Raw genomic sequence first — 27269 nt, forward strand, 5'->3', positions numbered from 1 at the left:
TGGAGGCGTTAGCGACTAGCATGGCAGACGGTTGAACGCGCGGTATTCCACGCGTTAACCGCCTACCGCACCTTGATAAAAGGAGCCCTAAGAGGTAAAGTAGGAAGTAAACTCACTATGTAGTGCTTCAGAGAGGTAGATATAAAGTGCTGATTAAAGAAACACTGCTTATTAATGAACTAAGTATAGGAATTTTAAGATTATGTGTGTACACAGAACATTCTAACAAAAAGATGTGATAATGTATAATTTTTATAATGCTATGGAAATATTAAGATATAGTAAAAGGCAGGGTCACAAGAAATAAGGGATAATCAATAGCTTATGCTAGTAAACATATGCTTGGAATTTGAAGAGAAAGTATTGCAGGTGGTATTTAAGTTATTTTCCAACAGTCAATTCTTAGCTAAGATCATGTGATCTGTCTTGCTATTGTGTTATTTAACATTGTTAAAGAACAGATGTGAAGTAAAAGAAGCTATAAATGTAATGGTCTGGAAGCTCAATCTCAGAGTATAGGAACAGGAGAAATGGGCAATTATACTCCCAGGCATAAATACTGTCTTCTGATTTACCATCTTTTTATTAATAAATTGGATACTGAAACATTATATTATGGTCTTTGTTTCTAATTAATTTGTAGCTACAGGCTGAGAGTTCTTTCCCTTAGAAAAGGAGGCTCAACCTGGAAATTTCCCTCTTGTCCCAATGACCAGGTCAAGCAGCCCATAGTTAGCAACCAGGGTCTTCAGTCTTTTGAATGGCATTCTTTGATGCCTCACTCTCCAGGGAAATCCAAGAAATGAGGAGTGACCGGACAGGAGAGCTCTAATTTGTAATCCTCTTTGAGGATCTCCAGGACCCTTTGATAAGACGTTATTGCGGCCCACTCTCCTGCAAATAACTGAAGCTGACTTTCCACCAGCAGATGAGAAAAGTGGTCCCACCTCATTTCATTGGGAGCTGTGGGCAGGAGTGGCAGTCTTTCCAGAAGTCTGAAAGGAAAACTGCATGCTGGCTGTCCTGGCTCGCTAAACAAACTGCGGACGACCAGGCTGATACCACCTCCTCTTCTGAAATCTTAACCGGGCAGAATTATGCTTGCCCAGGAAGATCTCTTTGATCTATCCTCCAAAACCGTTGAGGCTTGGTCTTCCCCAGCTTCTTCACCAAATTCGTAAGGTCCTTGCCAAAAAGGCATCACCCCTGAAGGGGAGCCAATCAACACTGGACTTAAGAGGCTGAATTTGCAGCCCAGTTCCATAACCAAAGCTGTCTGCGGGTCACCACCAGGGACATTCTTTGGAAAAACCAGTATCACATCATAAACCTTCTCTCTGCACTCCACAGCCTGAGAACTTTTTTGACTTCACAGGAGCCGACATTGCTCTACTGTGAAGCTGCCAAGAGTATCATGCCTCTCCCATGAACCGTTGACTCACCCTAGATAATCCTCTCTCCAGTCTGCACTGTAATCTTCCAAATGGCGCTGCTCAATAGCCTCGGGTGATTGAACCTCCAATACTCTCTCTGAGCCTTGCTGCCTTTGGCCTCGTGTGGATCTTTTTATGTTTTTTAAACAAATTTAAAGAGCCAGAATATAAAAGAAAAACAGGTAATCTTCAATTTTTATTTGCTAAGTAATAGAAGAGGCTGCAAAACAGATGGTACCCACAGGGAGAGGGAAGAGGGGGAGAACTAGGTGCAGAGGCTGGTACCACCAAGCAAGCACCTCAAAAGCCGGTCTCAGGAGAGCTCAACTGGGAGCTAGATGACCAACTGGACCAAGAGCAGCTTATCTAGATTAAACAGCTGATGGTCACAACCATCCACCTGCTTGGAGATATAAAATACTGAAGGGCTGTGATTGGGTAGGACCTAAGGCAGTTCTTCTTTATGAATTCTAACTCCACCTGCTGGTTGATGGACACAATTATCTCATTGGTCTTGAATAGTGGGAAGGACACTATGGAAATGGGTATTCTTTGGGGTGGTTTATGGGATGGGATGGGATGGGCTTTTATCTAAATTATGGAGTTATTTTTTATATATTGTAAACCACTTAAATTTGCTGTAAAGTGACACAGCAGTATATTAAATGAATAAAACAAATAACCTTCATGCCTACTACCTCTATTGTATGGAAAACTGTTGTGCATATTCAATAGGGATATTCTGAAAACATAGCCTGTTTGCATCTCTTGAGGACTTTCAGTGCTATAGAAATGATAAATAGTAGTAGTAGGACTGACAAACATCTTTTTCAGCATAAGAAAAGGAACAAAACCTGACTGCCACCTGAAATTGTAGTTTCTACAAGTATTTATGAAACAAAGAAAAATATTGTAAATAAAAAAGCTAGCAAAATATCTCTGAAGTCTTAGAGACACAGCATGTAAAGTCTAGTTTCACGTACTCTTGTGGTGTTTGAGAAGCACTTGACTGAACTCAACAAAATAGCATAAAAGATTTGGTGCTTCTGCGAGGCCAAGTAATACAGCCTTCTGGCAAATGTTATAAATGGAATGAAAATGCTGTATATACCATTTACATTACCTCTAAAAAGAGCACAGAATTTTCAGGTTCTTCTAGTAATCTTAAGTTTAACATATCTGCCACATACATGTAGATGCATGATCCAGGAAAGAGAACTATGTCAATCCTTGCTAGCAAAGTAGTAGGGTGACAATCTACACAAGTCATCTGATGAAGCCCAAGACTTTGGAATATTGCTGTTCCTCAGACCAATGCTGTGCTAAATTAGTCTCAGTCCAGACTTGCCCTTTCTCCAAAGAGGAATGGCATATCCCTTACATCCTGCTGTGAATCAAGTCACTGCATTTGGAGACAGATGCAATATTGAAGGAAGAGATCTACTGAAGTGTGCACAGCCAGCCAATTTCTGTGCTGAAGATGTTTACAGACCTTTACATGCTACTCTTGGGGAAGATTTAGTGAGGGGGGGGGGGGGAGAATCTATCCTATGGAGAAGAGTTCCTTTCATTTGCTTATTTTACATTGTACGCTGCTGTATTTCCTGTGTGTAATTAAGTAAATAGACCTGTATTCTTCCTCTTAACATCCTCAGTCTAAAAACCCAATGCTTCCTGGCTCTTGGGGATATTCTGATACATTCATAACTAGAGAATGACATGGAGACAAATTTGTCCCAAAATATAGAACAGGAGAACCAAATCCACAAACTCAAAGACATAAAACTAGGAGTGGAAATATCCTAAAAAGCTAGTGGACACAATTTGATTCTAAAACATACTTTTTATTTTTCCAAAAATAACTTTAAAAACTCAATGGCTTGACATGTATATGTTTCAGCCAAACTGGCCTGTCTCAGGAGTCTGATGAGTCTTAACCTTTTCCTATCGTGTCCCCCAGATGACGGGACATTCCAAAAATGACAGACAGTGTATAAACAGTCTATATAGACTAATAAAGAGCCAGGAACACAAAATATTTGAATTTACAGACTTATGACTTATTTACATTATGTTTACAATAGCCTTAAATGATAACGGTGAATAATACAAAACTTTGCTAAAATAATTATGATTGGAACCAGCGTAACGTAAAATTTATTATGATAGGAAAAAAGTTAAAAAACAAAGATATATTAATCCAAGTGCTTGATGCATGAATGCTGATATACAGTTTCTAGTAATCAAATGCAAACTTGCAAAGCAAAAGATGCTGGAGCCGAGACAATCCTATGCTCACACTTGGATTAATATATCCTACCAGACCTACCAGCAGGAACTTGTCTAACTTTGTCTTGAATCCCTGGGATGTGTTTTCCCCTATAACAGCCTCCAGAAGAGCATTCCAGTTTTCCACCACTTTCTGGGTGAAGAAGAACCTCTTTACTTTTGTACGGAATCTATCCCCTTTTAACTTTAGAGCAGGGGTGTCCAATGTCGGTCCTCGAGGGCCGCAATCCAGTCGGGTTTTCAGGATTTCCCCAATGAATATGCATTGAAAGCAGTGCATGCAAATAGATCTCACGCATATTCATTGGGGAAATCCTGAAAACCCGACTGGACTGCGGCCCTCGAGGACCGACATTGGACACCCCTGCTTTAGAGTGTCCTCTTGTTCTCCCTATCTTGGAGAGGGTGAACAACCTGTCTTTATCTACAAAGTCTATTCCCTTCAGTATCTTGAATGTTTCTATCATGTCCCCTATCAGTCTCCTCTTTTCAAGGGAGAAGAGGCCTAGTTTCTCTAACCTCTCGCAGTATAGCAACTTCTCCAGCCCCTTAACCATTTTAGTTGCTCTTCTCTGGACCCTTTCGAGTAGTACCATGTCCTTCTTCACATACGGTGACCAGTGCTGGATGCAGTATTCCAGGTGGGGGCGGCATGATAACCTTCTCCGATCTGTTCATGATCCCCTTCTTAATCATTCCTAGCATTCTGTTTGCCCTTTTCACTGCCGCCGCTTATTGCCTGGACAGCTTCATCGACTTGTTGACCAGTACTCCCAATTCTCTTTCCTGAGGGGTCTCTCCGAGTACCGCACCACACATCCTTTATTCGTGTATAAGATTTTTGTTACCGACATGCATCACCTTACACTTATCCACTTTAAACCTCATTTGCCATGTCACGGCCCATTTCTCGAGCATGTTTATGTCCCGTTGCAGGTCTTCGCAATCCTTCTGCATCTTCACTACTCTGAATAGCTTCGTATCGTCCGCAAATTTAATCACTTCGCTCGTCATACCAATTTCCAGGTCGTTTATAAATATGTTGAAGAGCACGGCGGGATTGACACGGAAGAACAGTGAGCTGCAGAACCGGCTGGAGGAGATTGAGAACAGGAGCCAGCGTAACAACATTCGCTTCGTTGGCTTGGCCTGTTTGGCTCGGGCCATCAGTTTGAGTGCGAGCATGTCTACTATATCGGCGGTAAGACTTCAGATGGCAACCGAGCGCGCACTGCCATTACACATTTCAGCAACTGGCGAGATAAAGAGCTACTTCTTAAGGCTTTCCACCAGTCCGGAGCATTGGACTACGTTGGATCTAAAATGCTCCTATTCAATGATTATTTGATGCGGGTAGCGGCTCAGCAAAAACTGATGTTGCCCTTTTGCACCGCCCTCCACAACAGAGGAGGTCAATTCGCCCTGGCCTATCCTGCGAGTTTCAGAGTCTGGCAGAATGGCATGCCTGTGCTCCTTACTACTGTGGAAGAGGCGCGAGCCTACCTGGACAAGCTGCTGGCCTGAGGCATTCTTTCTCACCCTGGATCTGGGGAGCCCGACTGCGCTGGTGGTCGAACTTCTGGACGGGCTTGGAGGTCTTCGGAGTGTTTGGCTCTGCAGATTTGGGGCTGGCCTCGGGTGATCTCGGGGCTGGCCTCAATGCTACCTGGCTCCTATTGGACCTGCTATTCTGTTGGAGCATTTTGTTGTTCAGCCTTGTTCTGTTTGACCTGGACCAGGTGCCATCTGCAGCACCCTTGCTATCCCCAGTGGTCCGGCTCTGCAGACTGGTACATGACTTTACCTGGCTTATGGACCTGTAGGCTGAGGATTTCATCACCTGCGCTGCTGTTGAGCGTTCCCCTGCGATGTCACCGGGTCTACTGTTTCATCCTGTGTTAATTTAACTAGTGGAGTAGTGGCTTTGGCAGGCTATCTCTTGACACACTTTTGCTGGGACTGCTCATACCTGCAGAGGACTGCTGAACTGGGGCTCTTTCCCTACTCTGACTACATTCTACTGCGTTGGGGTCTTCCCGCCTGTTACCAATGTTTTCCCATGCGGGGTTCTGTGTTTGGGGCATTTGCTTGCTTTTCCTCAAGTTCTGCTTAGAGGGGGGTGGGATGGAGGGGAGCAGAGGTATCCTCTGGGCAAAGCGTGGGGACAGAATTGGGGATGTGTGTGGGGTACACGAGGAAGGCTTGAGTGTGGGGCTGGGGAGTGGGAGGTGGGTTTTTCAGGGTGTATGATTGGAGGTTTGTTTGGACTTATGCATGTGATAGGGATATTACTTGGAGTGCAGATGGGGGGGGGGATTTTGTGACTGCATTGTGCTTTCCTTCTGCTGCACAGCCATGGGGCTCGGCTGGGAGGCTCTGGAGTGGCTGGGATTAGTGTATTGTTGTTTGTTTGCACTCTCTTTCAGGGCGAGTATGGCTGAATTGAAAGTGACCACGCTTAATGTGGAGGCATTAAGTCCCCGGTAAAGAAATCTAGAGTTTTGTCCAGTCTTCATAAATTGGGTACTGCTTATTTACAAGAAACCCATCTCTTTTGGCTGGAACATGCCAAACTTAAAAGTAATTGGATAGGGGAGGTGTTCTCGTCGGATTTTGAAGGCAGACAACGAGGGATTGCCAACCTAATTCACAAGAGCTTACCCTTTCAAAAACAAATCCAAGATAAAGAGGGCCGCTTTGTGATAGTTTTGGGTGAGCTATGGAGTCTTAAGCTTCTACTGTGTAACCTGTATGACCCAAATGTTTACTGCCATAAATTATTTTCCTCTATTCTTGCCCACATCTCTCAACACCCTGAGTATCATTTAGTTGTGGGTGGGGACCTAAGCATTACCGCGAACCTTGGGGTAGAGTGTAAGCCACTTAGGGCGTGCACAAAGGATCATGACAATAGGGGGGTGGGTTTTCTTGCCCAGCACTTGGACCTGGTAGACATCTGGCGTACTCTGCACCCATATGACACTGACTTCACCTTCTACTCTCATGCTCATAAGGTGTATGTCAGGTTGGATTACATCCTCCTGGATAAGCGTCTGTTTCCCATGGCCACTCACTCTGATATATATGAGAGCACCATTTCTGACCATGCAGCGGTGGGACTCTGGTTGAGTATAGCCCACACGGATCGGACCTCCTCCTGGAAAATGTCACTTGCATCATGACCCCCGAATTTCGCACCTTTCTGCGAGCGCGATGGGTAGATTATCAACTTACGAATGACACAGCTGAGGTGGGCCCCGTCACTTTCAGGTATGCCTCTAAGGCATGTTATCACATGCCTGGCTGGTCAAAGGTGGACACGGGAGGGAGAGCTTTTGTGACTGTCTGGGAGACTCCACAACCTTAGAAGATCCCATATCAGCACACTGTTGGACACAGATCGATTGGAGCTTAAGGAAGTCTGGTGTCAGCTTGAGGAGCTTCTTAATAAATGCACAGATCGCTCCTTGCACTTTCAGTGGTATCAGCTTTATTGCTGGGGGGGGGGGGTGCAAAACTGGGAAACTGTTGGCCAATCTGATTCGCCTGCATAAAAAATAACAGGTTATTACCACTATTAAAGATGCTAGGGGCGAGCGACATGTGGGGGAGTGCAATATTATGGCACAATTTGTCCAATACTACCAGCCTCTGTACAGATGCCGGCCCCTGGATAGGGGCACCATGACTACTTTTTACATGGACTTGGGGCTTCCCCGGCTGACAGAGGATCAGATGGCGGCCTTGAATGCGCCCATAACGGCGGACGAGCTGTCCACCACGATTAGCTCCCTAACATTAGCCAAGGAACCGGGCCCAGACGGCTTTGGTCCAGAATATTAAAGAATGTTCAGGGACCTGATCACTGGTCCACTTAGTCACATGTGTAACGCAGTGGCGGGAGCTGCAGGCCACTTTCCTGAGAACCTGGCACATATCGTGCTGCTGCCGAAGCTGGGGAAGGACCCTGAATTGGTGGGCTCCTTTAGACCCATTTCTATCTTGGACCAGGATATCAAGTTACTAGCTATGACTTTTGGCACGCCTAATTTGTTTCTTTCCAGACTTGATCCATTCGGATCAGATGGGATTTGTGCCTTGTCGATATGCCTCGATGAATCTGATAAAAGTATTGGGGGCTATTCACAAGCATAAGGATAAGGGGGGGGGGCAATCGGCAGTGGCGGGATTGGATATGGAGAAAGCGTTTGATAGTGTTTCCTGGGAGTATTTATTTTGGGTTTTAGAGGGTTATGGTTTCATAGGGCTCTTTCTGGACTGGATCAAGGCTCTGTACACTCACCCCCAGGCTAAGCTGCTTATCAACGGGAGTTTGACAGAGGAATTTGGGCTACAGCGGGGGACCAGACAGAGTTGCCCATTCTGCCCACTTTTGTTTCTTTTGGCTATTGAGCCTTTAGCTCATAAGATACGACAGGCCCCTAATTTGGGTGGGGGGACAGGAATGCAAAAGTAGCTTGTTCACAGACGACATCTTATTGTATCTGAACAGGCTCCCATTCACCTGAATGAGGCGCTGGTGATAGTACAGGACTTTGGGGCATTGTCAGGTTTGCAGATTAACTGCAGTAAGTCTGAGTTCTTATTATTAGCTGGGGGCCCCATGGAACCATGGCACGCTTTGCTCCCTATACTGCCTTCGGCTGCCCCTGTTCGTTATTTGGGTATATATTTGAGTACTAACCCTGTCACATTCTATTCTACGAATGTCCTCTGCCACCTCAATATCATTGGGAAACTGTCAGGCATGGCAGGATCTTCCATTGGGTCTGTTGGGGCATGTGGCATTGGTACAAATTGTCCTGCTCCCTAAATTACTTTATCCCCTTCAGATTGTGCCGATTTGGCTTCATCGCCAGGATGAACTTCGCTTTAAATCTTTAATCTCTCAATTTATTTGGAAGTCTATGGCCCCTCGTGTGGCTATGGCCAAGCTGACCCTAGCTAAGGAGGCGGGAGGACTGAATGTTCCGGATATCTGATTGTACAATGTTGCTGCCCTCTTGCGCTGGGTTGAGGGTTATACAGGGTCTGCTCGTTATTTTCCTTCCAGGTGGTTGAGGGCTGGAGCCATCCTTTCCAGTTCAACTTACTACACTCTCAGCTGGACTATGCTGCCCATTCAGGGGGCTGTTCTCGCTTTTTGTCGCCCTTCAAGCAGGCCTGGCAGTGGTGGCAGACGCCAGGGTTTACCGACTGCGGTTTTCTCCGTATTTGCTGTTTGAGGGCAACTCCGGGTTTCTACCAGGTTGGGGTCAGTCGGTGTTTCAGGCATGGACTCAGGAAGGCTGCCGTTACATGGGACAGCTGCTGGCGCTCTTGGAGGCTCCCTTTCTCTCCTTTCAACAAGTGCAGGGGAAATGGGCGATTCCCTATACCTACCTGTTTTCCTTCCTTCAGCTTCGACACTACTGGGCCACTACGTGTCAGGAATGTGAGGGGGGCTAGGACTCTGGGTCCTTGGATCAGATTTTAGCGTCTACCCCCCCTTGTACTCAACCGGCTGTCCCACTGGTATGGTGTCTTGCGGCTCTCTTCTTGGGTCCCTGGGATGAGCAAATTGCGGGAGCAGTGGGAGGGGGATCTGGGCCAGACCATTACTGACTCCCAGTTCTTGGACTGTTTTCGGACCCTTTTTACCTTTTTTCTAAGTCCGTAGATTATCAGGAAATGCAGTATAAAATCTTACACAGAACCCATATCACCCAGCATAGGGGGGCGCAGCTTGGATTGTGGAGCGGTGATCTTTGTGTCAAATGTAAATGCAGGCCTGGTACCTACATTCACTCCTTCTTAAAGTGCACTGAGTTATCCCTTTGGTGGGGCCTCTTGGGTCTTCTAGACTTGGGTCCTCCATCAGTCTATTGAATGGGGATTATGGCTGGGTTTTCAGGGATCGCTACAAGCACAGGGCTTCTCCTCTCCCCATTGTAGATTCCTCTATAATGCTATTCTTGTGGTGAAAAAGCTGATTCAGACCTACTGGGCTTCCGAGGACTCCCTTCCCACTGCTCAATGGCGGGCCAAACTGAGAGAGATGGCACAATTCAAGATTCGCTCGTATGCTAAATCTCACAGACTGAACATGAAGCATTATGTTACTTTGTGGGAGGGTCTGCTGGATCTCTTGACTCCTTAGTCCCTCTTTGAGCGCCTTGCTCTATTTATTCTCTGGGATTCTCTGGCGGTAGCAACCTCATGTCTCCCTACTTGCACTCCGAGGTGGGGGGAGGGAAGGTATGCATGGGTTGCTTGTTGCTTTGGTTGTAGAGTGTTTGCTGTGTGGTTGTTGTGCGGAGTGGGGTGTTTGGCTTCATGCTTGTTTGAATGTGTGTTGGTGGGCATTTACTATATAGCACAGTTACTTACCGTAACAGGTGTTATCCAGGGACAGCAGGCATATATTCTCACATGTGGGTGACGTCATCTACGGAGCCCCAGCGCGGACAGCTTTTCAAGCAAACTTGATTGAAGTTTCAAGTTTGCACACTGCACCACGCATGTGCATGCCTTCTCGCCCACTAGAGGGCGCATCCCACCTCGTGGTCCTCAGTTCCATAACTAGCAAAGAAGCCATCCCCGGGGAGGCGGGCGGGTTGTGAGAATATATGCCTGCTGTCCCTGGATAACACCTGTTACGGTAAGTAACTGTGCTTTATCCCAGGACAAGCAGGCATGATATTCTCACATGTGGGTGACCTCCAAGCCAACCAAAAAAGGGCAGGTGGGAGGATGGCAATTCAGGAAAACAGGTTATGTAACACTGACTGGCCAAACCGGCCGTCGCTTCTGGACAAAGTGTCCAGACAGTAGTGGGAGGTGAACGTATGAACCGAAGACCAAGTGGCAGCCTTGCATATGTCCTCCACAGGTGTAGAACGGAGGAAAGCCACAGAGGCTGCCATCGCTCTGACCTTATGCCCCGTGACTCGACCCGGGGGCGGAAGACCAGCCTGAGCATAGCAAAATGAAATACAAGCAGCCAACCAGTTGGACAAGGTGCGCTTGGAAACAGGATGTCCTAAGCAATTAGGATCAAAGGACAAAAACAATTGAGGAACCTTCCTATGAGACCTGGTGCGTTGGAGGTAAAATGCTAACGCCCTCTTACAGTCAAGCGTGTGAAGCGCCGTCTCGCCAGGATGGGAGTGGGGCTTCGGGAAGAACACAGGAAGGACAATGGACTGATTGAGATGGAAATCAGACACAACCTTTGGTAAAAATTTTGGATGGGTGCGGAGAACCACCTTATCATGATGAAACACAGTAAAAGGGGGGTCCGCAACCAAAGCTTGCAACTCACCAATCCGTCGTGCGGATGTGAGTGCAATCAGAAAAATCACCTTCCAAGTCAGAAATTTCAAAAGAGATTTGTCGATTGGCTCAAAGGGAGGTTTCATCAGTTGAGCCAAAACCACATTCAGATCCCACATGACGGGAGGAGGTTTCAGAGGGGGACAAACCCTGAGTAATCCTTTCATGAAGCGTGTCACCAAAGGATGGAGCGAAAGAGCGCGTCCATCCAGGTGTCGATGGAAGGCCGAAATGGCACTGAGATGAACACGCACAGATGTCGTCTTCAGACCAGAGTTAGACAGGTGCAACAAGTAATCCAGAACCGAGGACACCGGAACCGAAGCAGGATCCAGGTGAGAAGATGAACACCAGGAGGAAAACCTGGTCCATTTCTGAGAATAACAAAGCCTGGTCGAAATCTTGCGGGAGGCTTCCAACACTTCCCTCACGGATTGAGAAACCCGGGGCGAAGTCAAGGAGCAAGGAACCAAGCGGTCAGGTGTAACGACTGAAGATTGGGATGCAGCATTGAACCCTGACTCTGAGACAGCAGAGAAGGAAACACAGGTAGAAGTAGAGGCTCCCTGGTACTGAGCTGAAGCAGCAGGGAGAACCAGTGCTGACGCGGCCACCGAGGCGCAATGAGAATCATAGTGGCTGCGGATGATTTGAGACGCACCAACATTCTCATGATCAGAGGAAAAGGAGGGAACGCATACAGGAACCTCCCTCCCCAGTCGAGAAGGAAGGCATCTGCTTCGAGACGGTCCAGGGAGTACATCCGAGAACAATACAGGGGCAGTTTGCGAGTTTCCGGAGAGGCAAACAGATCCACCTGCGGGGTCCCCCAGCGATCGAAGACTTCGCGCAGGACTCTGGCGTTGAGCGACCACTCGTGCGGCTGCAGAAGCCGCCTGAGCTTGTCTGCTAAGCAATTCTGTTCTCCCTGAATATAGACCGCCTGTAGGAAGATGTTCCGGGAGATCGCCCACTCCCAAAGGCGAAGTGCCTCCGTGCAGAGGGGCCAAGAACCCGTCCCACCTTGCTTGTTCACATAGTACATCGCCACTTGGTTGTCCGTGCATACGAGGACTACCTGATCTCGGAGTAAGTGGTCGAACGCTCGAACCGCCAGAAAGATGGCACGAAGTTCCAGCACGTTGATGTGACAGCGACGGTCTTCCGCCGACCACAGACCCTGTGTCCGTAGACCGTCGAGATGGGCCCCCCACGCGTACTCCGAGGAGTCCGTGGTCAGAACCTTGCGACATGGAGGGACGAGAAATAGCAAACCCCCGGAAAGATTGGAAGAGTTGGTCCACCAACGGAGCGATCGCCGCAAAGAAGGAGTCACCGTGATGAGACGAGACACCGGATCGCAATCCTGGCGCCACTGGGAGGCCAGGGTCCACTGAGGAATTCTCAGGTGTAGCCTGGCGAACGGAGTGACGTGGACCGTCGATGCCATGTGGCCCAGAAGCATCATCATACGCTGGGCCGACACCACAGGCAGTTGAGAGATCAGACGGCCCAGCCGAACCAAGGCTTCCAACCGAGGCGGCGGGAGGTACGAACGTAGGCTCACAGTGTCCAGCACTGCGCCTATAAATTGAAGTGACTGGGCTGGGCACAACTGCGACTTGGGAAAATTCACCTCGAACCCCAGTCATTGAAGGAAGGTGATAGACTGTCGGGTCGCTGAGATAACCCCCTCCCTGGTCGGGGCTTTGATCAGCCAATCGTCCAGGTACGGGAAAACATGCAGCCCACGAGATCTCAGGGCTGCCGCGACCACTACCATACACTTCGTGAAGACTCGAGGGGATGAGGCCAGGCCGAAGGGAAGGACCCTGTACTGAAGGTGCAGATCTCCCACCTGGAACCGTAAAAATTTTCGGAAGGCGGGATGCACCGGAACATGGGTGTATGCTTCCTTCAGGTCGAGGGAGCACATCCAGTCCCCTTCCTCCAAGAGAGGATATAAAACCGGGAGAGACAGCATTCGAAACTTCTCCCGGACCAGGAATTTGTTGAGCTTCCTGAGGTCCAGTATGGGGCGTAAGTCCCCGGTCTTTTTTGGGACCAAAAAGTAACGGGAGTAAAAACCCCTCCCCAGCTGGTCCTTGGGGACCGGTTCCACCGCCCGAAGCTTCAACAGGGCCTTGGCTTCGGCCAGAAGGATGGGAAGTTGGGCCCGATTGTAAGGGGAAGCCCCTGGAGGTTGATCCGGCGGCGCTGACAACAAATTGAGCGAGTAGCCCTCGGAGACGGTCTGGAGCACCCAAGCGTCTGATGTTATATCGGTCCAAGCCGCATAGAAGGACCGGAGACGCCCCCCTATGGGAAGGGGTTCCTGTGAGATCGCGGAGGGGAACCTGCCCCATCCGCTCAGCCCGTCAAAAGGAGGGCGCGGGTTTGGACGGACCCTGCGCCGGGGCTTGCGTCTGTCCCCCTCTGCCTCGCTGAGATGGGCGTCTAGGCGGCGGCCTAGAAAAAGCCGGGGTTGACTTTTGGGGATACCGCCTCGGAGGAGGACGGAAGGGTTTCTGCGGCGGGGGTCTAGGCTTGGGACGGACCAAGGAGGCCAACGAGCGCTCCTGTTCCGACAACCGTTTGGTCGCCGCCTCTAAAGACTCATCAAACAACTCGGACCCCACACAAGGCAAGTCTGCAAGACGGTCCTGCAGGTTTGGGTCCATATCGAGGGTGCGAAGCCAGGCCAGACGGCGCATGGCCACCGCGAAGGCCGACACCCTCGAAACCAGCTCAAATGCGTCGTACAAAGCATGGAAAAGGTACAACCGCAATTGAGACAGGTTGGACATAAATTTGTCAAATCCCGCCTTTTGGGAGTCCGGTAAGGAGTCACGATATTGAGGGAGGTCCTTCACCATGCCACGCAGATATGAGGAGAAGGTGAAGGCATAATTTAGTACCCTGGTGGCCATCAGGGAATTAGAGTAGAGGCGACGGCCAAACTTGTCCAGGGTCCGACCCTCCCTGCCGGGTGGAACCGCCGCAGAAACCCGGGAGGGTTGTGTCTTTTTCAGGGCAGACTCCACCAGTAAGGACTGGTGGGAGAGTTGCGCCTTCTCAAACCCCTTGGCCGGCACCGTCCTGTATTTAGCCTCCATCTTGGACGGGATGGACGTGACTGTAAGAGGGTTAGCCAGATTTTTCAGCCAGGTCTGTAGGAGGACCTTATTGAAGGGGAGCCGAGGAGCCTCCCTAGGTGGAGTGGGAAGGTCCTGCTCCTCAAGGAACTCCTTCGAATATTGGGAACCCGCCGTGAGGTCCAAACCCAGGGCTCGGGCCATGTCCTGCACAAAGGTTGAAAAAGAGGACGGCCTTGCGAGCGGTGAAGGGGTTCTCGACCTCACCGCCGAAGAAATGGGAGAAGCCTCGTGAGAATAATAATGGGGATCCCTGCCGGACCCCGAGCCCCACGAAGTCAGCTCCAAAGGCCTCGAGGGGGTAGGAGAACGTCCCCGCCTCGAAGAGCCTCTAGGTGAGGTACCCGGAGTCTGGGGAACGGGGGCACTCTCCCTTTTCCTCGGCGAGGAAGAACGGGAAACCCTTTTAGCAGGGGACCGGAGAAGCCTCAGGTTATCGAGGCGCAACTCCGACACCTGCTATGCCTCGCCCCCGATTGGCGAAGAACGATCACGCCGCCGAGGAGAGCCCCGCGAGCGCTTCGGCTTCCTCGGCCGGCGCCTCGTCCGAGGTCGAGTCGAGGGCGAGGAGCCCCGGGAGGACCTCGAGGAAGAGGAGGAGGAAATGCGTCGCACCCACCGCACCTTGTCCCGGGGCCGCACGATGCGCTCAGGCGGTGCCCCCGAGGCCGAGGGTAAGACCGAGGCCGAGGTCGGTGGAGCCCCGATACCCGAGGCCGAGGTCGCCGAGGTCGGGACCTCCGAGGTCGAAGCAGTCGGGGTCGAAGCCCGCTGCAGCTGTTCAAGGGCCCCCGACAGCTCCGATGAAATTAGAGCTCGGAGGAGGTCCTGAAAGGCCGGAATCCCGACGAAGGTCGGGAGGTCCGAGTCCGGGGCAGGCTCCCTGGAGGGCGACCTCGGTCTCGAGTATTCCCTCGGGGCGTGCGAGGTCGGAGCCTTAGGCGGGGCCGAGGACGACCCACCCGCCTTGGCCGGAGCAGAGGATGGCTTCTTAGCAGACCCTGTAGGGGATGGAAAGGAGGACTTACCCGAGGCAGGTTTTGTCCCCGACGTCGACTTCGAGGTCGAGGGACGAGGCGAAGCCGAGGCCCCCGAGGTCGCCGAGGCCGAGGTCAAGGCCGGGGCCGAAGCCTTCAGAGGCGCGGGGTCAACCACAAACAACTCCGCCATTCTCGCCCGGCGGCGGCGGAGAGCCCTGGGCTGGAAGGTGGAACAGCGGTCACAGGAGGCCGTAGGATGATCTGGGCCCAGGCAAATTATGCACCACCGGTGGGGGTCAGTTATGGAGAGCAACCGCTCACACCGGCTGCATTTTTTAAAGCCCGTCACAGGACGGGACATGAACGATGAAACAGGCCGGGAACGAGCGACGTCCCGCGGCCACGGCTGCCGGGAGCCCCCGGAGCCCAACGAAAAGAAAAATATATATATATATATTTTTTTTAAAACGAATCGAAACGACACGAAAAAACAAAAATAGAAAGCACAGCGACCGAATGGAATTCAGACGCGGTGGCAGAAAGGCAGGCAAAGGGAGCTCAAAATCCACAGGGCTTTCTGGCTCTGCGGAAAAAATTGAACTGAGGACCATGAGGTGGGATGCGCCCTCTAGTGGGCGAGAAGGCATGCACATGCGTGGTGCAGTGTGCAAACTTGAAACTTCAATCAAGTTTGCTTGAAAAGCTGTCCGCGCTGGGGCTCCATAGATGACGTCACCCACATGTGAGAATATCATGCCTGCTTGTCCTGGGATAAAAAAAGTTATGGCTTATGGTCTAGTCTGGCTATGCAATCATCGCAGGCTTTGTGGGTCGGGATTGCCCTGCTGTTTTCATTTTGCTGGACATTGATATGCTTCTCGCTGGACTTCCCTGTTTTGGGGTAGCTTGTACCTGCTTGCTCTTATTGTTGCTTTTCCTGATCTCACTGTATTGTTATTGTTACTTTGCTGCTCATACTTACCTATCTGGGCCATTTGCCATTCTCAAAAAGAGACAAGACAAAATAAATCTTCAATATTTTCTAGGAAAGCTTGTTTTTTGCATCCATTTTGTACAAACAAAAGAAACTTGTGCAAATCTGAGGGCAGGAATGCAGAAGGGCTGCATGCACATGGTCTGAGCTTTACTTTTGCTCTGAATTCTGGAAGACCTGTTCCACCCTAGGGCAGGATGATGCTACCACTTGTGTGCTTGTTTCAATCCTACATGTCAAGAGAAAAATAACCAAAATATGAGAAAAGATGGCTTCCAGAGGAAAATGGAGGGTCAGTAAGGGCTTCAGTGAGGGAAAGAAGAGAATGTGATATTAGACATGATGACATTGAATTATTCCTGAAAGCAGTATGTTGTATAATCAGTGGTCCAGGCTGATGTACAAGCTATCAGAATTTAATCTTTGCTGAATAGGACACTGACATCCTAGAAATGAAATAATTTCATTGAAACTACCATCATCATTGGTGCTGTAGGTCCCTTTCTCTTGAACCAGTTACCACATTATTTTAGAACCCTCTTATATCCATTTCAGAAAACATTTAAAATAATTTCTATTCCAGGATGCAATTGGTACTTAATGCTACATGGGACAAAAGCAGCAGCAGGATCTCTAGCAGTAGCTGTACAGAAACCACAGATAGCATAACTATTTTGCTTTCATTTTCACTTTTGAAGATGTAATTGTATTTTTCATTGTCATCTCTTTCACTATTATGTCATTTTGTGAACCGTTGTGACGGATTACCAAACAGCAGTTGAGCAACCCATTAACTCTTAGATGGATGGAAATGGATTCAGTTGAAACCAACGACTTTAAAATCCTAGCTGTACAGATAAAAGTATATGCTGCCTTTATTTTAAGTGCCTCAATACTAATCACAAGGATCTTTTGATTACAATATAGCAGCAAGTATATGGATAGTAAGAACAAATGTATATGGATAGTAAGAACAGCAATGTTTTGACCCAGGTAGTGGCACTAAAATATAGCTGCTCATTGTATAAACCTTGTATTTATACCTCTAAATTTTGACATTCCTGAGCAGAATTAGTAGGTAGACCAATCCACTTAATTTCTTTCTTCTCTTTAGAAATAATATTCATGGCCATAAGTACATTTAAGGCATCATAGACCCGTCGTCTAATATTCTTCTGGTCATAAGCCTGGAATAAACAAGATGATTTAATATAAACATGCAACTTTTTTTTTTTTTTAAGAAACACAGTGACTTCAAATGTGATTTCTCATCATTCAAAATAGAAGCCATAATTCACTTACGGATTCATTTGGTGAAATATGGTTGTCTGTTGTACTGAACTCTGCCACCAGCTCATCGGCCACTTCATTGTAAGAAGTGGTTCCTTTCCTCTGAACCTTCTCACAAACTTTCATAGAGAAATGTCTTAATCCCTTGCCATTTTTTTCACCTTTTTTATTTCGTTTCCTATAAAATGTTTAAAATCATAAACTTCTCTTAATTTTCTAGTATTAAAAAAAAACATTTAAAATCATTCCAGTTAACACATACCTTTTAAAACTATACCCTTTTGAAGCACCAATCTAAATCTGGCTACATGGTAAAGTGTTATTCATTCAGAATATTGAATTAATCCTGACCAGTTGTTCAGATTTATACTTATCAGCATACTGTACTATTAACATCTCTCTCTAGATCCAGTCAATACTAATCAAACTCCATAAATACTGCTTTGTGCTGCTGCATAGTAACTTGGTCTGTGTCCATGTAAAAAGTACTGCCACTCTACTTAAGTTAAACAAGCTTTAATTAAACTTCTATGCTTTGACATTTATCACTTAACATTTCTTAATTTGTCACAGGGATTAACAAAACATAAAACACCCCACTTCACAGGACAGTATAACAGATTCTTGGTAAATGACCATAGTAATAAGGTATACAGTTTTTATTCATTATTTCTTTTTATTTTATATCTGTCATGAACAACACTCATTTGAAGATTTTGTATCAGTCACATTGTTTTGCTTTTCCTTAGTTATCATTCAGCAGTGTATTTTACCTATTCAATACCTGTAAAATAAAAAGAATAATGAATAAATACTGTATACCTACTTTTAGTCCACCTTGTATTAAAAGATAACCAATATCTTGCCTGAACATAGACTGGAGAATACTGCCTTTACAAAATTTGATGATAGCATTTTAGGAAGGGAAACTTTACCTCATGAATGGTCGTTAAAACTTTGCAGGTCTCTGTGGGCCAATTTTTGGGCCTATTTCTAAACGGTGACTGATGTTCAAATGACTTCCCATGCAAATGAGTTTTGCGGAGGGCAGCCGCAATCCCATCCGATCGATCGCTTAGAAACTGGCTCTCACACATGTGCAGAGCTGGTTTGGGGAAGTCCAAACAGCTGAGCGGCAGGGAAAACCCCAAAGCAGCCACCTGCCACTCAGCTGTTTGGGACTTTTTTTTTATGGCAGAGATGTGCGTGTGTTACATATGCACAATATCTGCACCATTAAAAAAAAAGGCAAGTGGAGGCACCCCCCCCCCCCCACCCAAACCCCTGGAAAAAAAATAGAGGCAGGATGTATGTCCACTCCTTCCTGCCGAAAATTGCTCCCCACCAAACTGAACCGACTGCCCCCAACAGGACCACCCCTTCCTGTACTTTAATAAAAATTGGCAGGAGGGATGCCTACTCCCTCCTATCACCGGATGCCCCTCTGGCTCCCCCCAACCCACCCCGTACTTCTACATGAAGATGACAGCAGGAGGGATGCCCAGCCCCTCCTACTCGCAGGCCCACCTCTACAAAATGGCGGGCCTTCTCCTTCCCAGTGCATCCTGGGATGCATGGGGAGGGACCACAGCAAAACCAGACTTCCCAACTAAGGAGACTTGAATTCATGGTAATCACAACCCACCAATGGAGTTCCAGTGGACTCCTCTCTCCATTTCAACTAGACTGTCGCCACCAAGCCAGGCTGAGTCTTGCCTCTGATGGGAGAGGATGAGGGCAATGAAAACCCAGTGAAGCCAGAACCCATGTTGACAAGAGAGCCTGCTGCAAAGGGGGAATAGAAGCACTCGCTCAGGGCACTACCTCCAGGGTTGCTGCCATGGAGCACAGGAGTGGCAAATAATCCTAGACAGTGGGATCCAGAAGCCTCACAATCCAAGCAGCTGAGTGTAGACCTTGTCCCTCCTCCAGAAGGAATATTATCCCCCTGGCCATATTGGAAGTGGACTCCGAGATACATCAGGAATTGCGCCAGATCACTCCCAACCCAGGGACTCCAAGGGGGAAATAAACTGCGAGATGACCACATAAGAATAGCCTTACTGGGTCAGACCAATGGCCCAACAAACCCAGTAGCCTGTTCTCACAGTGGCCAATCCAGGTCCCTAATACCTGGCCAAAACCCAAGGAGTAGCAACATTCCATGCTACCGCTCTTCTTTGAATCTTTTCTAGTGCTGCTATATCTTTCTTGAAATGAGACCAGAATTGAACACAATACTCCAGGTGGGGTCACACCATGGAGCGATACAGGGTCATTATAACATTCTTAGTCTTGTTTACTATCTCTTTTTTAATAATTCCTAGAATCCTAGCAAAATGAATAAAGATTTTAAAAAAATAAAAATAATTCCCAGCATCCTGTTTGCTTTTTGGCCGCAGCCACACATTGGGTGAAAGGTTTCATCGTATTGTCTATGATAATACCCAGATCCTTTTCTTGGGCGCTAACCCCCAAGGTGGACCCTAGCATCTGTTAACTGTGATTTGGGTTATTCTTCCCAATGTGCATCACTTTGTTATTTGTCCACATTAAATTTCATTTGCCACATGGATGCCCAGTCTTCCAATTTTCTGCAATTTTTCACAATCCACACCCTAGCCTCTGTGGCCAAATTGGCCTGAAGAAGCCAGTTCTTTAGGGACAAATGAAACCATGTCTCCTGGAACTGAAGGTGCTCAGCCACTATCAGCAGCATCTTGGAAAATGAGTAGTCAGCCAAGAGGTAAGGCCTGAAATAAAGGCGCAGATCTGTGTTTTGGTGAGCTGTGATGAATGTGGAGATATGTCTTTGTCAGGTACAAGAAGGGAAAGGACTCCTTTGGCCACATCAACACTTATACCAAGCTGCTTCCAGGGATCCTGAACTGGGCCAAATAGTTAGAATATCAACATTATATATGCATTTTAGAAAGCTATTGAAAACCCATCTGTTTTCCACATTCTTGTAATCCCTTCAAAGCAGCATACTTAGTCCCGCGCCACTTCCGTTCTTGCAGGAAGTGGCGCAGGACCAGGCAGGCAGCCTTGTGCACCACTCTGCCGCTACAGAAGGGAAGAGGAGGCATCTGCCTCAGCCGACCAGGCAGGTAGCCTTGCGCACTGTTCTGCTGCTGGAGAGGCAGCTGGAGACAGTGAGTCCTGCTTCCCACATGAGCAGCAGCTTCCCCGCGGGCCAGGAGCGACTAGCAGTCATCGGAACCGGGAGCTGCTGGGTGTTCCGGTCTCCCGCTCTCTTCCCTCCCTTCCCCCATGGCAGTGCTGGCCGGCACATCTGGGCCTCAGCTGTCTCCACCGCCGCTCCTCTGACTCCCTTCGCGTTTGGGTGGGACATGGAGGAATGGGCCCGTCAAGCTACGCTGGAGGAACTAAAATAAGGTACGGGGGAGAGGCCGGAGGGTGTAGGGGGAAATACTGCCTGACTGCCTCGGGGTGGTGGGTGGGGATGAGGAGTACAGGAGGAAGGAAATGACAATCCCAGCATAAGAACAAGGGCAATCAGGGGAGGGAAAGGAACAGAGCAATCCCAGCATAAGAGACAGAGCAATCCCAGCATAAAACCAGGACAACCAGGGGAGGGAAAGAGACAAGAGCATAGAAATGCTGAAGGAGGAAGGAGCATAAGGACAGGGACATGGAATAATGCTGGAAAGGGGAGGAATAAAGATACAGAGATGTGATACTTAATGGAAGGGGAGGAAATGGTACATATGGATAGTGAAGAAGAGCAGAAAGATTATGCACTTTAGGGGGCCCTGCCTGCTTGCTTGCCTCAAGGTGGGGGGCCCTGCCTGTCACTAGGCCTGCCTGCCCTGTCCCTGCCTACCAATAGATCACCAGAAGGGGGACAGGGTACAGAGCCTTCGTGACATTTGGAACATTGAGATAAAGCAGTATACTTCTGCATCTCGATGGCCACGAATTTGGACTTGGAGGATGAGATGTACAGTGTCAGCGTCTATGAGACAAACATGGTTTTTCTTAATACATAGAGCTTTTTGGACCCCGGTTAGGTTAAACAGGTTGGACTGTTCTAAATCTAATAGATGCTGGCACTGTCATCTAGACATTGGGACTCTGGATCATCTGTTGTTCTACTGTCCTTTGATACTTAACTTTTGGAGGTTAAAAGCCTAGGAGCAGTAGGGGATTAACAGCCAAATAGTAATAATAATAATAATAATAACTTTATTCTTCTATACCGCCACAATCTTGCGACTTCTAGGCGGTTTACAATCAAGAGTGCTGGATATTCAGCGAAATACAATAAGTAGATATTCAGAGGAAATACAGAGATCAGATATCTCAGGAGGCAATAGTATAGAAATACAATTTGCTGAGCGAAAATGTAATATGTACATTTTAGTAGGTAATGTCCGACAGGACCTGTTGGGGATAAGTAGCAACGTAAAGTTACGATAAGATGAAGATAACAGATTATATTTATAACAGTGCTGTAAGTTCAGGTGGAATAGGGAGGAGGGAGTGGGGAGGGAGAGGGAGAGCGGGTCGATTGTATTTCTGGAACAGGTATGTTTTTAGGCGTTTCCTGAATTCCCCGTATGTAGTGGGCAAAAGCAGTTGGTCTAGGTCAGGGGTCTGCAACCTTTAAGACATAAAGAGCCACTTGGACCCGTTTTCGAAAAGAAAAAAAAAACTTGGAGCCGCAAAACCATTATAAAACAAATCTAACACTGCATATATTGTTTCTTATCTTAATGCTATATACAGGATCACTAAATTGAAAATAAAATCATTTTTCCTACCTTTGCTATTTGGTGATTTCATGAGTCTCTGGTTGCACTTTCTTCTTCTGACTGTGCATCCAATCTTTCTTCCTTTCTTTCAGCCTCCTGTATGTTTCCTCTCCTCCAGACCTCATTCTCTCCCCCAACTTTTTCTTTCTGTCTCCCTGTTCCCCCTTCTTTCTGTCTCTGTCTGCCCCCTTTCTTTATTTCTCTTTGCCCTCCCCCAAGCCACTCGGTTTGCTGCCACCGCCATCGGGGAATAGCCCCCAAGCCACCGCCGTCCCAAGCTTTCCCTGCAGAAGCATCGCGCTGACCAGCATTCCGCTCCCTGACGTCAATTCTGACGTAGGAGAGGAAGTTCCGGGCCAACAAGGCATTTCTCCTCATTCCATCCAGCCTGAGCCCCATCTCTCCTTGATCCAGCATTTCCCTTCTGTGTCTGTCAGAATTACCATTCCACCTATTTTCCAGCATCACCCTTCTTTGTGTCCATCTCACCTATATCCCTATCTCACCATTTTTTCAGAATCTTCATTTGTCTCTGTCCTTGTCTTTACCCCATGTTCACCATTTGCCCTTTCAATGTCTTTATCTCCCCCCCACACACACACTTTTTCAATATTACTTCTATGTCTCTATTTCACCTCCTCTTCATGTTCCCTCTGTATCTTTATCCTTATTCAGTAGGTCCTGCTTACTCTTTCTCTTCTTTGTGTCACTATCTCCATTTTCAGCTTTCCCCCCTTTTCCTTTGTTACTGCACCCGGTAGCCAGAATCTTTCCACCCTCCCTCCACTCCGGCCCAGCCCAGTATGAAATATTTCCTTTTGTTTCCCTCCCCTCTCTCTTTCTCTCTCTCTTCTGCTCCCTCACCCACGAGTCTTGCATCTGGCCCTCTTCCTTCTACCTGCACCTGGCAACACCCCCTGCTCAGCGGCTCTCTTCAGCAACTCGTCAGCAGCGGTGATCAAGACAAGCTGCCGACATCGAGGCCTTCCCTCTACGAGTCCCGCCTTTGTGGAAAAAGGAAGTTGAAACAAGCGGGACTCGCAGAGGGTAGGCCCCGACGTCAGAAGCTTGTGTCGATCGCTGCTGCTGAGTTGCCGAAGAGAGCCGCGGAGCAGGGGATGTGGCCGGAAGCAGGTAGAAGGGAGAGGGAGATAGGAAGGCTGTAGATCTCCGGAGCATGACACCGACCCCGGCCAGGATGATTTCTTTTTCAGGCACCTTACAAGTCCGGCGTCGCGGCGGGAAATAGCCATGCTGAGCAGTGAGCTCAGCACTACACAGATGAAAGCCTTGCTTGCTGATTGGTCCGGCGGCACGGCGGGGCGGGGCCGCCGGACCAATCAACAAGCAAGGCTTTCATCTGTGTATGTGCTGAGCTCACTGCTCAGCATGGCTATTTCCCGCCGCGACGCCGGACTTGTAACTGTATGCCTGCGTGACACACTACCGGAGCCGCAGCAAAGGTGGAAAAGAGCCGCATGCGGCTCTGGAGCCGCAGGTTGCCGACCCCCGGTCTAGGTCTTTGCCCCATAGGACTGCTTGGAGAGAGAAGGTGTTCGTGGTGTTTTTTTCATTTTGCAGCCTCTAACTGGAGGGGAAATGAGTTTTGGGTGTGTGTTTCTCTTGAGTTTGTTATTAGAAAATGCGAAAAGGTCCGTTATGTACTTGGGGGTCAGGCCGTATAGTACTTTGAAGCAGAGGCAGGCAAATTTAAACCTTACTCGGGCTTCCGTTGATAGCCAGTGCAGCTGCCGATAGTAGGGTGTCACGTGGTCAAATTTTTTCAGCCCGAAGATAAGTCTGACCGCAGCATTTTGCATTATTTGGAGACGTCTCATATTCTTTTGTGAGATTGCTAGATAGGCGATGTTGCAGTAGTCAAGCTGACTCAGTATGAGGGATTGCACTAGGATTCTGAATGTTGACATATCGAAGTATGATTTAATGGTTCTGAGTTTCCAGAGAGTAAGGAAACCTTTTCTGAATAGGGAATCCACTTGTTCCTTCATTGTTAGGCATTGGTCTAGAATAACACCTAGTATTTTCATGGTGGGCTGAATAGAGTAGCTGAGTTTATTGATGCATAGTGGGGTTTTATTGTCAAGCGGGTGAGGGGAGGCATCAAAGAATTTTGTTTTTTCTGGGTTGAGCTTGAGCTTGAAATCTGTCATCCATTGTTCCATCTCATTTATGGCATCGGATGCCTTGGGAATGGTTTCCGAGATGGAGTTGGCGAATGGGATGATGATCGTAAAGTCATCTGCGTAGCTGAATAGTTTTATTCCTAGTTGGGTTAGTTTCACACCTAATGAGGACATGTAGATATTGAAAAGCAGTGGGGAAAGCGATGACCCTTGTGGCACTCCGGATGAGTTGCTCCAGGTGTCAGAGTGTTCGTTGTTAAAGCGTACCTGGTAAGAACGGGATGTGAGGAAGCCACGAAACCAGTTTAGTACCTCAGCTCTGATACCAATGGCGTCTAAGCATTGCATCATTTTCTCATGGTCTACAAAGTCGAATGCAGAGCTCATGTCAAATTGCATGATCAGGGCGTTGAGGCCCTTACTAAATAAAAGGCGCAGATAGTCTAGGATGGCAGCGATTACTGTCTCCGTACTGAATAGGGTTCTAAAGATGGATTGAGTTTCATGCAGGAGAGAGAATTGATTAAGGTAGTCCATTAGTTGGGTGTGTACTAGTCCTTCCATGATTTTTACAATGAATGGGATAGATGCTATTGGTCTGTAGTTTGTTATTAGCGCTGAGGATTCTTTTCTATTTTTTGGGATGGGAGTTATTATTAAGTGGCTGTTGTTAGTGAGGAAAGTCCCATTTTTCAGGTTGTGGGTTAGGTAGTGTAATAGTGATATTTTGAATTCTGGTGGTTTGGATGTATGGACTAAGAAGGCTGGAGGCATGGACCCATACCCCTCCAGTAGCATCCCACAAAATCAAGCCAAAGTGCAATTGAGTTCCATGCTCAACCAGAGCACTGGGAGTGGCAGTCACAGCCATCAGAATGGCGAGCTAGGTCTGGAATCATGGAGCACCATCATCATGACCTACCACCTGCTGAAGGTAGAGAAAAATATGGATTTCTCTAGGGAGCACCTCAGCTTATGCTAGAGATGTCACTGGCAGAATTCAATTTTCTCTACCTCTACTTGCTGTTAGGAAGGAATAACACCCATTTTTACAGAATGGTGGAGCTGATGCTAAGAAAGTGATTTATATTAAAGGTACACAATGAACTGTATTCAATACAGTGGCATTAACCTTAAAATAAAAGAAAAAAAATTAAACAGAGTGTTTACATTTTAATATATTGTAAATATACATTTATATCATTTATTCGTACTAAAACACATTCTAAGGAGTTCATAGAACTCCTTAGAATAGTGAATCTTTAACAGATTAGCACTGCTCACCCAGCAGACCAAGGCGAAGAATCTGTAGCCTGGTTCTGTGATACAAAGTGTGTGTTAGGTGTGTGAGGACTTCCTACCAGGATAGTATTTGGTGCTGACGGCCTCTGGGGTGTACCAATAACCTAGAGTTAAAACAAGATATATATTACTTAGAATACACAAAATTGCCTAAGATATAGAAATATAATTGGTTTTCTATCCACATAAACATTTATTTTTAGTTCTTTAAAAGTGCATAAAGCAAACAATATACAGTCAAACCTCTGTTTGCGAGTAATGCAGTTTACGAGTGTTTTGCAAGGCGAGCAAAACATTCTCATAAATTGTGACTCGCAAACCGAGCGTTGACTCGATTTGTAAGCATCCCCCGAGAACAGGCATCAATCCCCACCGCCCGCGAACGCCCCTCCCCGTGCGAACCGGCATCCCCCGCCCGCCCAATCAGAAGCCCTTACCCAGTCTATGGGTTGGTGCTGTGTGCCGGTGCCAGATGGGGTAAGGGCTTCTGTTTGAGCGGGCGGGGATGCCGGTTCTCGCAGAGGGAGAGGGCGATGCCGGTTCTCGCGGGGATGTTTATGGGGGGGGCGATGCTGGTTCTCAGGGGGGGGGGCGTTCGCAGGCGGGGCGAGCGATGCCGGTTTTGGGGGGGAGAGGGTGTGATGGAACAGCGCCGGTGGCCTCGGGGGTGGGAGGGTGAGGTGAAGCAGTGCCGGTGGCCTGGGGGGACGACGACGAATCAAGCAAGTTTCCCTTACTTCTTAAGGGGAAACTCGCTTTGATATATGAGCAATTTAGTTTACGAGCATGCTTCTGGAATGAATTATGCTCATAAACCAAGGTTCCACTGTAGTTTTGTTCTATAGCAGACTTTGTAAAAAATTCTTAATTTGCTATTTTACTCTAAGTCCTGTGCAAAATATTCCCTAAAATCCCCTGGATACTTAGTTTTTTCACATCATTTTTTTTCTAGGATGTTTTAGCAGTTTAACTTGAATAAAACTTTACATATATTAATTACATAAGTGTGGCCAAGGAACATTGAAAATAATCTATAATAAGCCAAAGGAACTTTTCTAGTCTACCCATTTATATTTTTCATATAGAATTCTATTCATTTGGCTCACAAAGATGACCATGCAACTAGAAAGGTGGCTTATTTAATGGAATGTACCTAACAGTAACTGACCATATTCAATGTTTAATAACAAACTGAAAGATCCAGCCAAAAAAAGAAATATACCACAAACTCCATATAAATAATGTTACAGATTAAATAAAGAATGTTCTTTTTAACTCCTTAACAGGATGAATGTACTTGTTTATATCATGACACTATTATATGCTGAGGGGATTTTTATTATCTGTTTTAAGTACAGGTGACCTACTTCAATGTCAGCTGATGAAGTTATACGGCATAAAAAACATACTATCACAATATAGAACAGGAATATGCATTATCATGCTTCTTGTTATACAATGTTTTGTAGCATGGAATGTTTTTAATATGGAAGATTAGGTTTTCACCTTCAATAATCTTCTTTCTGTTAGTCTCTGGAGGATTCAGTGCGCTAGGTGTTCAATCCCTTC

General features: G+C 47.4%; 1 protein-coding gene across 3 annotated transcripts in view; it reads right to left on the reverse strand.

The window, feature by feature from the left end:
- TFDP1 (transcription factor Dp-1) overlaps positions 1–27269 on the reverse strand; it is a 270147-nt gene that overhangs the window by 42553 nt on the left and 200325 nt on the right. For all 3 annotated transcript variants that reach the window (XM_033948712.1, XM_033948710.1, XM_033948711.1), the window contains exons 5-7: positions 25683–25804; positions 17489–17654; positions 17230–17373 (exon numbers count right to left, since the gene is read on the reverse strand). In XM_033948712.1, the coding sequence (XP_033804603.1) occupies positions 17230–17373; positions 17489–17654; positions 25683–25804 (432 nt within the window). The remainder of the gene's footprint in view (positions 1–17229; positions 17374–17488; positions 17655–25682; positions 25805–27269) is intronic.

The sequence above is a fragment of the Geotrypetes seraphini genome, chromosome 6 (genome assembly GCF_902459505.1).
Source record: "Geotrypetes seraphini chromosome 6, aGeoSer1.1, whole genome shotgun sequence".
Taxonomy (NCBI): Eukaryota; Metazoa; Chordata; class Amphibia; order Gymnophiona; family Dermophiidae; genus Geotrypetes; species Geotrypetes seraphini.